This window comes from Neofelis nebulosa, chromosome 7, assembly GCF_028018385.1.
Source record: "Neofelis nebulosa isolate mNeoNeb1 chromosome 7, mNeoNeb1.pri, whole genome shotgun sequence".
In the NCBI taxonomy this organism is placed as follows: domain Eukaryota; kingdom Metazoa; phylum Chordata; class Mammalia; order Carnivora; family Felidae; genus Neofelis; species Neofelis nebulosa.
The window spans coordinates 121,999,157-122,010,469 of NC_080788.1; the positions used below are offsets into that span (position 1 = coordinate 121,999,157).

Here is an 11,313-nt window from a genome sequence, read left to right on the forward strand (position 1 = left end):
ATCGTCCTCCGTTTCCTTCAACGGTCAGTGACCGGTGGGTGTGATGTTCCCTGGAGGCCACCTCGGCAGGTGGCAGCGGGGTCCTCCCCGTGTCGGGCTCCTGGGCTGAATGGTATCTTTCTCCATAGAGAACTCTTGTGCTCGCGAGCGCTACCTTTGAATTGCTCGGAAGACTCGATCTTGTAAGCACACCATGGACTTGGGTGGGGGGATGCGGCCAATCTCATGCTGGGGTGTTGCGTTCATGGCTCCTTGCGAAATGTGCAACCATCCCGCTGTGGGTACCGGAACACAGCTCCAGAGGCCCGGCCCTCACACACCACGACGTACCACGAGCTGCGTTGCCACTCTTAGCGAAGCGCCCCCTCTGCCCGCGATCCGGCCAGCACCACGGCGTGCTGGGGCCCGGTTTCTCTTGGAAACTAAAGTCAGTCCCAGCCTTCGTCGTCAAACTGTCGTCCGCCAGGAGAGCCACCACAGCTTGGGGGGCCGTGAGGAACAATCGGCTATTTTGATCTTCGTGAGGTCTGTGATCTCCTTGCCCGGCGACATGAAGAGAGATGCGGTTTGGCAGGAACGTGGAGGCATTTCAGGACCTCAGCACCTCAGGACCTCAGGCTCCGTCACACGCTTCCCCGGGGACCTGCTCGTGCACAGCGCCAGAGTAGACATTGGCCCTGCCGTGTATTTCTCGGCGTTTTAGGTGTGGGTCTCTAGCGAACGTCCCAGTCTCCCGACTCTTTTCTGCCGTGTCCATTGCCTCTCTCCTCCCCTGCCAGTAACGAGTCCGGGCCGGGCCAGCTTCGATCAGGTGAAGTCACAGGGGAAAGGTCTTCATAAAGCAGACCTGTGGGGACCCGCAGACCTGTTTTTGTCCCTCGAACCCTGAGTTGGGGAGTGCGGGGGACCGACGGTTGCAGGGCCCAGGCTTGCTCAGGAGCTCCTCTGAGACCGTCTCTTTCTCTTGTTCCTTCTGGTGTTTGAAGCCTGTTGCCTACTGCTTTCCCCTTTTCTTCTCCCTTTTAAAAAATTCCCCATTTTTTCACTTAGAAAAAAATTATTTATACGATTGAGATCCACTAATTAAAGCCATTTTCTGGTATTTGGTTACTGGAGCGTTTGATGTCTCTCTGACAAGACCATGAAATGCACAGAGTGTCCACAGGGACAGAATTTGCTGAACACGGCTCTTTGTAAATGAGGGGACACAGTGTCGCAGCAGCTCATGAATATGGAACGCCCATGATGCCACCTCAGTGGACTTGGGAACACAGATGAATCCTGTCATGTGCTAAATGAGACCAATTTCTTTCACTTAACTTCATCTTCAATCAGACCTTCTTCCATTTGCCTGTTTAAAATTCCCCATACGTGATGCAGAAGGTAACAGCATTCAGTAAAACAAAGTTTTGCAGCTGCAGAGAAAAATTATAATGATCTCTGGCTTCAAGTTGCCATCTCCCGAAAACATGGACATTGTTTCACTTAAGAGCTCTGCTGAGGTCTTTTGACTTTGGGCACAGAATTAGGGGCTGTGTGGACCACTGTCTCTGCGGTGTCCTTAAGCAGTATGTCCAGATCCCACTCGTGTGGATTAGATATTGAGGTTGGCTATGGACGGTGGACGTGAGCCATGAAGAGCCTTTGGGTGCTCTGTGGTGGCCAGTGCGCCGAGTGGGAGAGCAGCTCGGGGAAGAGATTGCATGTAACCAAGCAGGGCCTTTGCCAGAGGGAGCTCAGTTAGTGGATGGAGCGAGAGGGACGGATGTCATCAGAAGGCACCCGGCGGAACCTGGCAAGGTAGGCCAACCACTTATGTCATTTACTAAGATGTCAAGATGAGAAGGTGCTAGAGTGTAGAAGAGACTTTAGTGGAGCTCTCCAGAAACGCCTGTGGATGCGACCAGGAAATCCCATTCAGAAATCTCCAAACAAGGAAATCGGCAAAAACCTCAAGGGACACAGAGAACAGGGGCTCCAGGGTGGGACCCAGGGTCTGGATTAGGGGGCCCCCTTTGTTCTCTTCTTCTTGCAGGACTTAGCTTTATATCCCAGGTTAAGAGTCGGAGTCATGCTCAGGGTGTATGCTGCGTGCTGAGTCCAGTCTTCGAAAATCACTTTCTGTTCTAGTACCAAAACAGGCCAACGACACTGGGGTTTGAACGTGGGCCATCTCGCACACAATGCATCGCAGAGATCTGGAGCCAGCTTTATTGGACGAGGCAGGCTGGCTTCTTACTGTCAGGCCACAGGGGCTGAAAAGGAGCCCTCTGGGACTTCACTGGGTAGTTAGTTTTTTTTTTTTTCAACATTTTTTATTTATTTTTTTTGGGACAGAGAGAGACAGAGCATGAACGGGGGAGGGGCAGAGAGAGAGGGAGACACAGAATCGGAAACAGGCTCCAGGCTCCGAGCCATCAGCCCAGAGCCTGACGCGGGGCTCGAACTCACGGAGCGCGAGATCGTGACCTGGCTGAAGTCGGACGCTTAACCGACTGCGCCACCCAGGCGCCCCCGGGTAGTTAGCTTTTTAGTGTGTGCGTGCGATGATATTACCCATAACGAATGTATTTTGGGGCAAATGGCAGCTTCTCACATCTTTGAAACCAGTTGCAATCGATCCTGCTGCTGTTCCCACATGTTTCTATTATTTATTTAAGCACCCCTCGTTTCTGTGGTTTCATCCGGTAGTTGGTTTGTTGGGTAGATCTGTTGGCAGGCGGGTGTTCTGGATCGTAATGAGTTGCCCATTTGGCAGTCTGTCTCTTTGAAGTAACTTCTTACGATTGTTGCTATGCACTGACAGACCTTTACTGGGGGCTTCCAGAAGGTGGAGCGATACAGGGGAGCACTCCAGAAGTCCAAACAGAAAGAAACACGGGTTAGTGAAGAGCAGTGTGACCCAGCCTCGGGATGGGAGCCCTGTGGTCCATACTGCCAAAATATGAGTGAGTCTTCCCCTGTAACTTTGTGCCCACTTATCCGTTGTTTCCTGTGCAGACACGGGCCCTTCCCAGGCAGGCCTTGCAGCTGTCAAGTGAGGCAGAACCTTTGCTAGGATGTTATCGAATCCAGGAAGTATCCAAGGATTGTGTCCGTGTTGTGTATAGACAACTATGGACTCGGTAGCACTTATAGCATAATTGGAACGAAACAGATCAACGTGGCTCGTCCCTGTGTGTGACTTTCAGATGGGAGGAGAATCTATTGATTGGGTTCTGTTCGGTTGTCCCTTGGTTTGCTAGTCCTTGGGAATGCAGAAGTGACTGGGAACTGCTCTCTGCCCTCTGCTAGCGGGGCATCTAGGGGGCAGACCCAGGGCAAATTTCCTGTACTCTGCCCACACAGTGGCCGCTACCTGTTGGATTCCAAGGTGAGTCACAAAAGAAGGGATTTTACATTTTCCTGATTCTGCTTGTATTACTATTTTTTTTAAGGTGTGGTCCCTCCCTCTGCCACTTTGCCATGCTTCATCAATCTTGGTTTTCCTGTCATGTGCCCTAGAAGGTCTTGTGTATAGCAGACACCCAGTCCATGTTTCCTGGCTGGCCGATGCAGGTCCTTCCTCACCTGCCACAAGGCACCCTCTCTCCTCCCCCCCAACCCCCCCGCCCCATCACTCTCCCCTGGCCCCTGGGCTGCCAACATTGGCCTTTTTCCAGTTTCTTCAGTGCTGGGAGATGCTTCTCACCTCACAGCACCTTTGCACCTGCCGTCCCTGCCTGCTTTAATCCTGTCTGTCCTTTGGCTTTGAGCTGCGTCGTCCCTCATTTAGAGACCTTCCCCAACTCCCCACCCCACCTTCCAAAGTTCTAAATGAGATCTCTGAACCAGATTAAGTGCATTATGGAGCACCCATTCAATAGAATCCTAGGTGGCCATTTAAAAGAATAAGATTTACAGTACATTTATTGACAAGGGGAGAGAAAGCAAATTGCAGAACCATGCATGTGTAAAGTGATCCTGTTCACAAACATTTTTTAAAGGACATACATGTTGTGGTAGGTACACATTCTTTTCAGTAAATACAAGAAATTGTTAATAGCACCTCTAGGGAGACAGACTGGGGCTCACATAAGAATAGGAAGTTTTTCATTTTAACCTTTTCTGGAGCATTTGAATTGTTACCACATGTGATATTTTACATTCGAAGAATAAGACAATTAGTTGTTTCGGCCCTGGTACTTTCCGGCGCTCCACGAAGACAAGGACTGTCTTTTATTTGCTGTTGTTACTGGCACCGCGTGGCATTGCACCTTTCAGATGCTCAGTGTTCCTTGGATGAACGAACGAATAAACAAGCAAATGCGGTTTCCCCACGTGCGGCTAACCAGGTGACACGTAGGGAGACCAGCAGGTTGAACAGGCAGGAGAGATGGCTAACAGAAGAGGTGGGGAGCAAGGGCAAAGAGCAAAGAGAACCCGTTCGGTCGAAGGAGTCGGAGCTGGGAAAGAGAAGCACGTGATGGTGGCCTGTGTCCGGGTGGCAGTCCGTGTGAGGTCATAGCCCTCCTGCCTTGCTCCCCTTTTCTGAGACTGTTTGAGGTGCTCAGTCACCTCCATGGAGCCAGTTTAGTAAGACACGGGCCACAGGGAGGAGTCCCCAGGGCTCCGGTGTCATTGCGCTCTTTCCATTCTGTTCCATTTGGCCTTGCTGAGGCAGTGGTGAGTTGGGGCATATGGCGAGGGAGAGACTTAGCTTATTTGTGGTGATGGGAATCAGGAGAAATACCAGAACAGAGGTCGTTGAATCTTTAGAGTAAAAGCCGTCCAGACTCCGCTCTACGAGTGCCTTTGAAGGCACTGTTCATTTGCAAAGAGAGCGCGAGTGGGCGAGGATGAGCTCATGGGTTGCAGTCGGACGGAGCCGGAAACCTGGCGCTGTCCGTTGTTGATGATCTCAGCTCACGCCAGCTGCTGAATCTTGCTGAGCCTCACTGTTCTCGCCTGCAAAATGGGCAAGAGCAAATGAAACGCTGAAGGTAGAGCATATAGTTTCTCTGCAGGCTCAACACTTTATCTGTTAAGTGAATAAGAATAGCTCTAGAATCTTTATTATGCACGGAGCAGAGTTTGGCATTTTGTATGGTTAGTATTTTGTAAAGATGATGCCATTTAATGCTTGTAACAACCGTATGCGGTAGGTGAAATTCCCCCTTCTACAGATGAAACCACTGAGGCACGGAGAGGATAGTCACACAGCTGGTAGGTGGGGAAGCCAGGATTGGAAGCCACCCATCCTGCCTCCAGAGCCTGTGTCTTAACCACAGGATGGACGTCCTGCCCATATACTTAACCCACTCACCGTTTCTGTTCATGTTCTTCTTGCTTTTAGCAGCGCAGAAGAACAGGAGAATAAAGTCAATAGAACCATTACATTTTTTCAAAATAGCGGTAGCTTTTCAGCAGCGCTAGAGCAGACCCCCTGTATTCCTCTTACCATCTCTGTTAAAAATCACGCGCTTTCTATTTCATTTTATTAGAAATTTGTTTTCTATTTGAGCACAGTTGACATACAGTGTTACATCAGTAACATTCTGAGAGTCACGCTTGGGGTCCTGAACCAGACTGGGTCACCGGTCCAGACGTGCAGGCCAAGCGGCCATAACCGAGCATTCCCGGTATATACTTTTGTGATGAAGCGGATTTCGCAAGTCCGTTTTCTGAAACCTTCTAGGGGAAGACGAGGTGGGAAGGAGCAAGGCCGAGCAAGTTACGTATACATGAAAGCTTGTCTGTGAGAGTAAATCAGGAACTGTAAAACTGTGAAGTTCTTTGAAGTTTGCCCCAAACCGGCTCCACGGCCACCTGTTCCACGGGGGCCGGGAGTTGGACGGCCCGACTCTGCTGCGATGGCTCAAGCTGTCACCGCACCGGAATGGTCCAGCTTGCCTCAGCCTGGCTGTCATCGCTGGCTCTGTCCCACTCAGGCGGTTCACCAGGTTCTGTTGGGCACCGGGCTTCCAATTAGAGAGAAATCCCACTGTGTGGCCGGCCTCACCAGTGCCACTCTGAGAGGCCCCTTTGCCAAGGCCCGGGCTGACCTCTGATCTGTCACAGATGGGCCAGCCCCACACTCCTTTGTGCGCATTTGGAGGAGGGGGGCGGGGACGAGGAGGGAAGCCCGTGAGGAGTCGGAGTGGACATTGGGCAGAAGTGCAGTTCCTCAGAGCCGGGAGGAGCGGGGCGGAGTTGACAGGACCCAAATGCTAACGCTGTGGAGGGAGAGGGGACTCGGGGAAGACCCCGTCCTGAGCCCTAAGCCCAGCGTGGGGTCTTCTCTTGCCACCTTCTGAATATTCATCTCAGGCTGGACTCCACACCGAGGCGAGCCGGGGGCAGCTAACTGGCTCGCTCCAACACTGTCACAGTGCTGATGGCGCGTGGCACAGCCAGCTTCCTCCCTGCCCCGCCGCTCGGCCCGGGCTCAGGGACGGTGCTGTCAGCGGCTCTCACCGTGGACGGCATTAATCACGCAGAGCGAGAGTGAACAAGAAGGCAAAATTCCTATTAGCATAAGAGGTAGAATCTTAGAGGACTCCACGTCTAATTCTTCAGCAGGACGGAGAGACAGAATCTAAGCCCTCCACAGCTGCTTTCTGGACAGAGGACTTGCCGAACGTGGGTCGTTATTTTGGGGGTGGTGTGCGAGTGTTCTTTATTTCCCCTCTCGGCCATTCCTTTTCTTAAGCCCTTTTGATTCTTTTAATCACTGCCTTTAACTCTCGGTCTCATTTTCTGTGTCTCCGTCTCTCCCTTGCCTACCTCTTCCCTCTCTTTCCAGGTACGGCATCTGTAGCTCTGCAGTCAGAGGCCGTAATAAAGACACCAGGCTCGGAGTTGACATTTATATACTCAGGCTTAGCTGGACCAGAGCAGTTGCAAAGTCTGAATAATGAATAGTTTGAAAGTGGCAGAAGGGTCTTCCCAGCTGTTCTTGGAATGACTCTGCATGTCTTTTAAAAATTAAATTGGGGGCGCCTGGGTGGCTCGGTCGGTAAGCGTCCGACTTCAGCTCAGGTCGTGATCTCACAGATCGTGGGTTCGAGCCCCGCGTCGGGCTCTGCACTGACAGCTCGGAGCCTGGAGCCTGCTTCGGATTCTGTGTCTCCCTCTCTCTCTGCCCCTTCCCAACTCATGCTCTGTCTCTCTCAACAATAAATAAACATTAAAAAAATTTTTTTAACGAAATAAAATTGAATTTAGTCCATGGAAGCAAAAACAAAGAGTTTCTTCACTATTCAGTCTTCACTGGGCTTTTTCCTCCTGATGTTTGTGGTTGGATTGGGAATTCTAGAATGCTTTCTCTCCACTTGGCCTTTTTTTTCTGCCCCCTCTCTTTTTTTACTCCGACCGGTTGAAACAAAGAAAACCCCTCAACCAGTCAGTGATGCTCATTTGGAAAAGGAAATACTTCTTTAGGGCGTTAGGTTGTCCCCGTGACAAGAGGGGCTGTTTTGGGGAAGTCACCACTTGCTTCTCTGCTTCTCTCGGCCTCTCTGCTCGCGTGACTCTGTTGGACTAATGAACGAGATGTCCCCTCCTGTGTCTGGACGTCTGTCTCACATGTACAGTTTGAAGAAGGGAAATCCCCGTGACCCGGCAAGAGACGTGTCATCGTTAGAATCGGCATTCTTTATTATATCAGACCTGGCAAGACTGAGCCCAGGGACACCGCTGGGGAACCACTTCGTCTCATTAGGTGTGAAATGTCCTTCAGAGTCAGGCTCAGGGCCATGACGGCCGTGATGATTGCAGGGATTACGACGAGCTAATGCACGGGTGGACCTCGGTCATGAGGTGGCTCGTTCACCGGCTCCTCCAATGTAAACTTCCCCAAGTACAGTCGGGGACTCTCTTCCCATTTCTTTACATTTCTCATTGGAAGGGCCACTCCAAGAGCTCCTAACCTGGAGCGTACAGGTTTCTTTTGGATCACCAAAGAAATCTTAGGAAAAAGTACAGAATCCTGAGCCCCGCCCAGGAGGTTCTAATCCAGCAGGTGGCTGGGGTAACGCCTGGGATTCGGAAACGGTTGCAGCCCACCTTTGGTTTCAGGCACACCTCTAGTTCAGTACCACAGCCCTAGATGGGGACCCCGGAGGCCAGAGACTGTGTCTGAGTATCTGTCCTACCCCCCCCCGCTGGCACGTTGAAGGTGGTAAATACACGGAGAAGCGGGCGAGATCCCTCCCTATTCACGCTGCCGACAGTGCTTTCTCCTCCTCTCGTTGCAGATATTCCTGTTATTCCGGATCTGGAAGAAGTACAGGAAGAAGACTTCGCTTTGCAGGTGGCAGCCCCCCCCAGGTACATTACATTAGGTGTGGAGTTGGCGGGAGGCGGAGAGCATGTGAATTGAACACATGCCGAATACCGCGTACAGCGGGGCTGCCCCCCCCGCCCCCAGTGGAGACGGGAAGTTGCTGGTGATGGGTTCCTGCCTGGGTTCCCGTGTTACTAGGCATATTCTTCCCACTTTGGTCCTTCCTCGCTGCCCAGGAGGCTCTGGGGATGGTGGCCCGGCAGCCCGCCTGGAACCCGTCCTGCCTGGGATTCCTCCTCACCTTCTCTCTTTCCTGCAGCATCCAGGTCAACCGGGTGATGACCTACCGTGACCTGGACAATGACCTCATGAAGTACTCAGCCTTTCAGACCTTGGTGAGTGCGGCAGCTTTTGCACAGAGGGGCGGGCTCCGGGCCTCATCTCCTCCGCGGGTCTCTGGGGCCGCCTGGCGACAGTCCCTTTGCCGGAGGCATTCCCCTTGGGTATTACGGCATCCCTGGGCCCCACCTGTCCCAGTGTGTCCCGGGGCTAGGCTCCCACCTGCTTCCATGGGGCCCCCCCGGCATCAGGAGGTACCACGGCCCTATAGATCCGGCGCTGTCACGCCCTGCCCTCTTGGTGTTGACCTTCCTGCAAAGAATGTCCAACCTGTAGGATGCTGTGGCATTCCCTCATTCCTCAGTGGCTACGAGGTCCACTCACAGTTTTCCTCTTTTTAAGGCGTTTCTGCAGGTCTCGGTTTGGGAAGTTCCACCACACACAACCTGACCCTCCTCACTTTGCAAGACATAGGTGTCCAGAGCGCCCCCCCCCTCCCCCTCCACCCCGGGGAAACACAAGCTGGTTTGTTTGCTTGCTCGTTTGTTTGCATCCTTGCATCCACAGGATGGAGAGATTGACCTGAAGCTCCTCACCAAAGTCCTGGCGCCAGAGCACGAAGTCCGAGAGGTCAGTAGCAGCAGAAGCTCCTTCCTGTGGGCTGCGTCATCCCTGCGACCAGCCGGCTCCCCAGCGTGAGCTCTGCCTCCCCGAGGCCGAAGGGTGGGGGAGGTCGGCTGTGACCGCGGGGAAAGGCCTTCTGCCTTCATCTTACCCAGCGCCGCCTCTCTGGGCAGGATGACGTCAGCTGGGACTGGGACCGTCTGTACACCGAGGTGTCCTCAGAGCTCCTCACCGAATGGGACCTGCTGCAGGCGGAGAAGGAGGACCCCGTGGGACAGCCCACGCACACCTGAGCCCTTGGCGGTCAGCAGACTGCTGTCCCTGCACAGAGTAATTTCTGCTTCGGACTTGAAAAAACGCGATAAGCCTACAGCTGAAGAAGCTTGCTGGTAGCTTAGCATTTTTGTATGGAATATTTTGTAATAAAAATGCTTATTTTCAGTAGACCATGTTGGATCATTCAGGTGTAATAAATTGCTTTATGCTGTGGCCATCTCTTCCTTTTCTTTCCAGCAGCCTCTTGGAAAGATTCGTCAAGAGTGAAGGAGGGCAGCTTTTAAACAGTCTGACGGGTTTGCTCCCCGCTGTTGAAGAGCATGAGGGAAAGCTAGACTCAGGGGGAGAGGAATGGCGCCCCTTCTAGAAAGTGTTCGGTTCACAGAGGCCACAGCATTTCCCGGGAGCACCTGTCTACTTGGAAGCACCTGGAAGCAGGGGTATGGGAGGCTGCAAGCCACTACCTGCCGGGGTCTGGGGGGGGGGCCTGGCAGGACGCCTTTCTTACTGCGGACGTTCAGTTACGTTAGTGAAATTTTACTGTCTCCTTCATGCTGTCAGGCAGCTTAGCTGAGGAGACGGCAAAAAGTTGGCGCGCTAAGGCGACCCATTCCTCACAGCGGGACTTGGGAGCAATTCTCACAGCACCCCCCTTTCTCCTTTCTTCTTGCAGCCCATGCCCAGGGCTCCCCAGGCATGCCCTTCCTTTCCGCCACGGGCTCCCAGAGCCTCGATGCTAGCTCTCATTAGAAGCGGCCGGCTTGCCCACTCCGAGCATCCCACAGAATGCTCTCTCTCGGGGAGCCTGGGACCCCCTCTGACCTTTCAGATACTAGCTGCTCGTCTCCACTGCCCCCCGAAGCATCATCGCTGCCTGTTTGCAAACCATGCCGACATCTGGAGCAGAGCCCAGCCCTCTTTCTAAACAGAGACATCTTTTGTTTTTGTTTTTCTCTCTTTCTCCCCCAAGACCTCTCATCTGAGGACAGGGACATCTCCCTGCCCGCCTCCCCTAGATGCCACCTTGGATCAGGCCCATGCAGACTGGCAGCCACTGACTAAGCCCCGCTCCTCGGCCACGGCCACGGGGAGCTCGAGTGCTGCTCTCATCCAGCCTGGAAAGCCCTTCATTAAAATTCAGTAAAACAAAGAGGCTCAACACTTCAAAAACCCACTGGGGGGTTATTTTTGTATGACTACTAGTGCCCTTCCCCAGTGAGCCACGAGGGCTCCAGAGCCAGCAAAGAGACTGTGTGGCTGTTAATTATAAACTCAGGGATTTAGTGGCTTTGGGGCCCCTTTTCCTCCTCTTCCAGAGTCACACGGTTAGCCCAGCCAGCCCTTCTTTGGAATAATTCCCATGGTCACTGAGAACTTTGTGTCCAAGCTTGTTTTTCTTGAGCACCATTCTGAAACCCAAAGGAGAAAGGTCTTTCTAGTACCTTAATTACTAGCAAATTCAGCCGCCTCGGGACTCTGATAACCTTGGAGGTCTGTGGCCAGCCTGAGCAAGTGGCTAGGGGTCGACATCCTTCCTCCCTTTATTTTACGATTGCAGTGGCAGCAAGGTCTAACGCGTCATGAGCCCTCACCACGTGCCAGGCACGGGGTTCAGCACGTACGAATCATCTAGCTTAATCCTGACAACCACCCAGTGAAGCACAGAATGTTTGTTATCCCATTTTACAGATAAGGAAACCGAGGCTCAGAGAGGTAAAGAGATTCATTGCCCAAGATAATCCAGCTGCTTAGTGGCGGTGCTGGAACTACAAACCAAGTTCTCTGACACCTCTGTACTTTTAACACTT

The 11,313-nt window shown here is 52.6% G+C and overlaps 1 protein-coding gene across 5 annotated transcripts in view; it reads left to right on the forward strand.

Moving 5' to 3' along the window:
• IFT43 (intraflagellar transport 43) overlaps positions 1-9,718 on the forward strand; it is an 81,126-nt gene extending 71,408 nt beyond the window's left edge. For 3 of the 5 annotated variants that reach the window (XM_058739769.1, XM_058739768.1, XM_058739771.1), the window contains 4 exons: positions 8,238-8,310; positions 8,586-8,661; positions 9,173-9,300; positions 9,403-9,718. In XM_058739769.1, the coding sequence (XP_058595752.1) occupies positions 8,238-8,310; positions 8,586-8,661; positions 9,173-9,300; positions 9,403-9,622 (497 nt within the window). In that variant the 3' untranslated portion in view covers positions 9,623-9,718. The remainder of the gene's footprint in view (positions 1-8,237; positions 8,311-8,585; positions 8,662-9,172; positions 9,301-9,402) is intronic. The other 2 variants (XM_058739772.1, XM_058739770.1) reach the window with 1 other exon arrangement.
• The last annotated feature ends 1,595 nt before the right edge of the window (positions 9,719-11,313 follow it).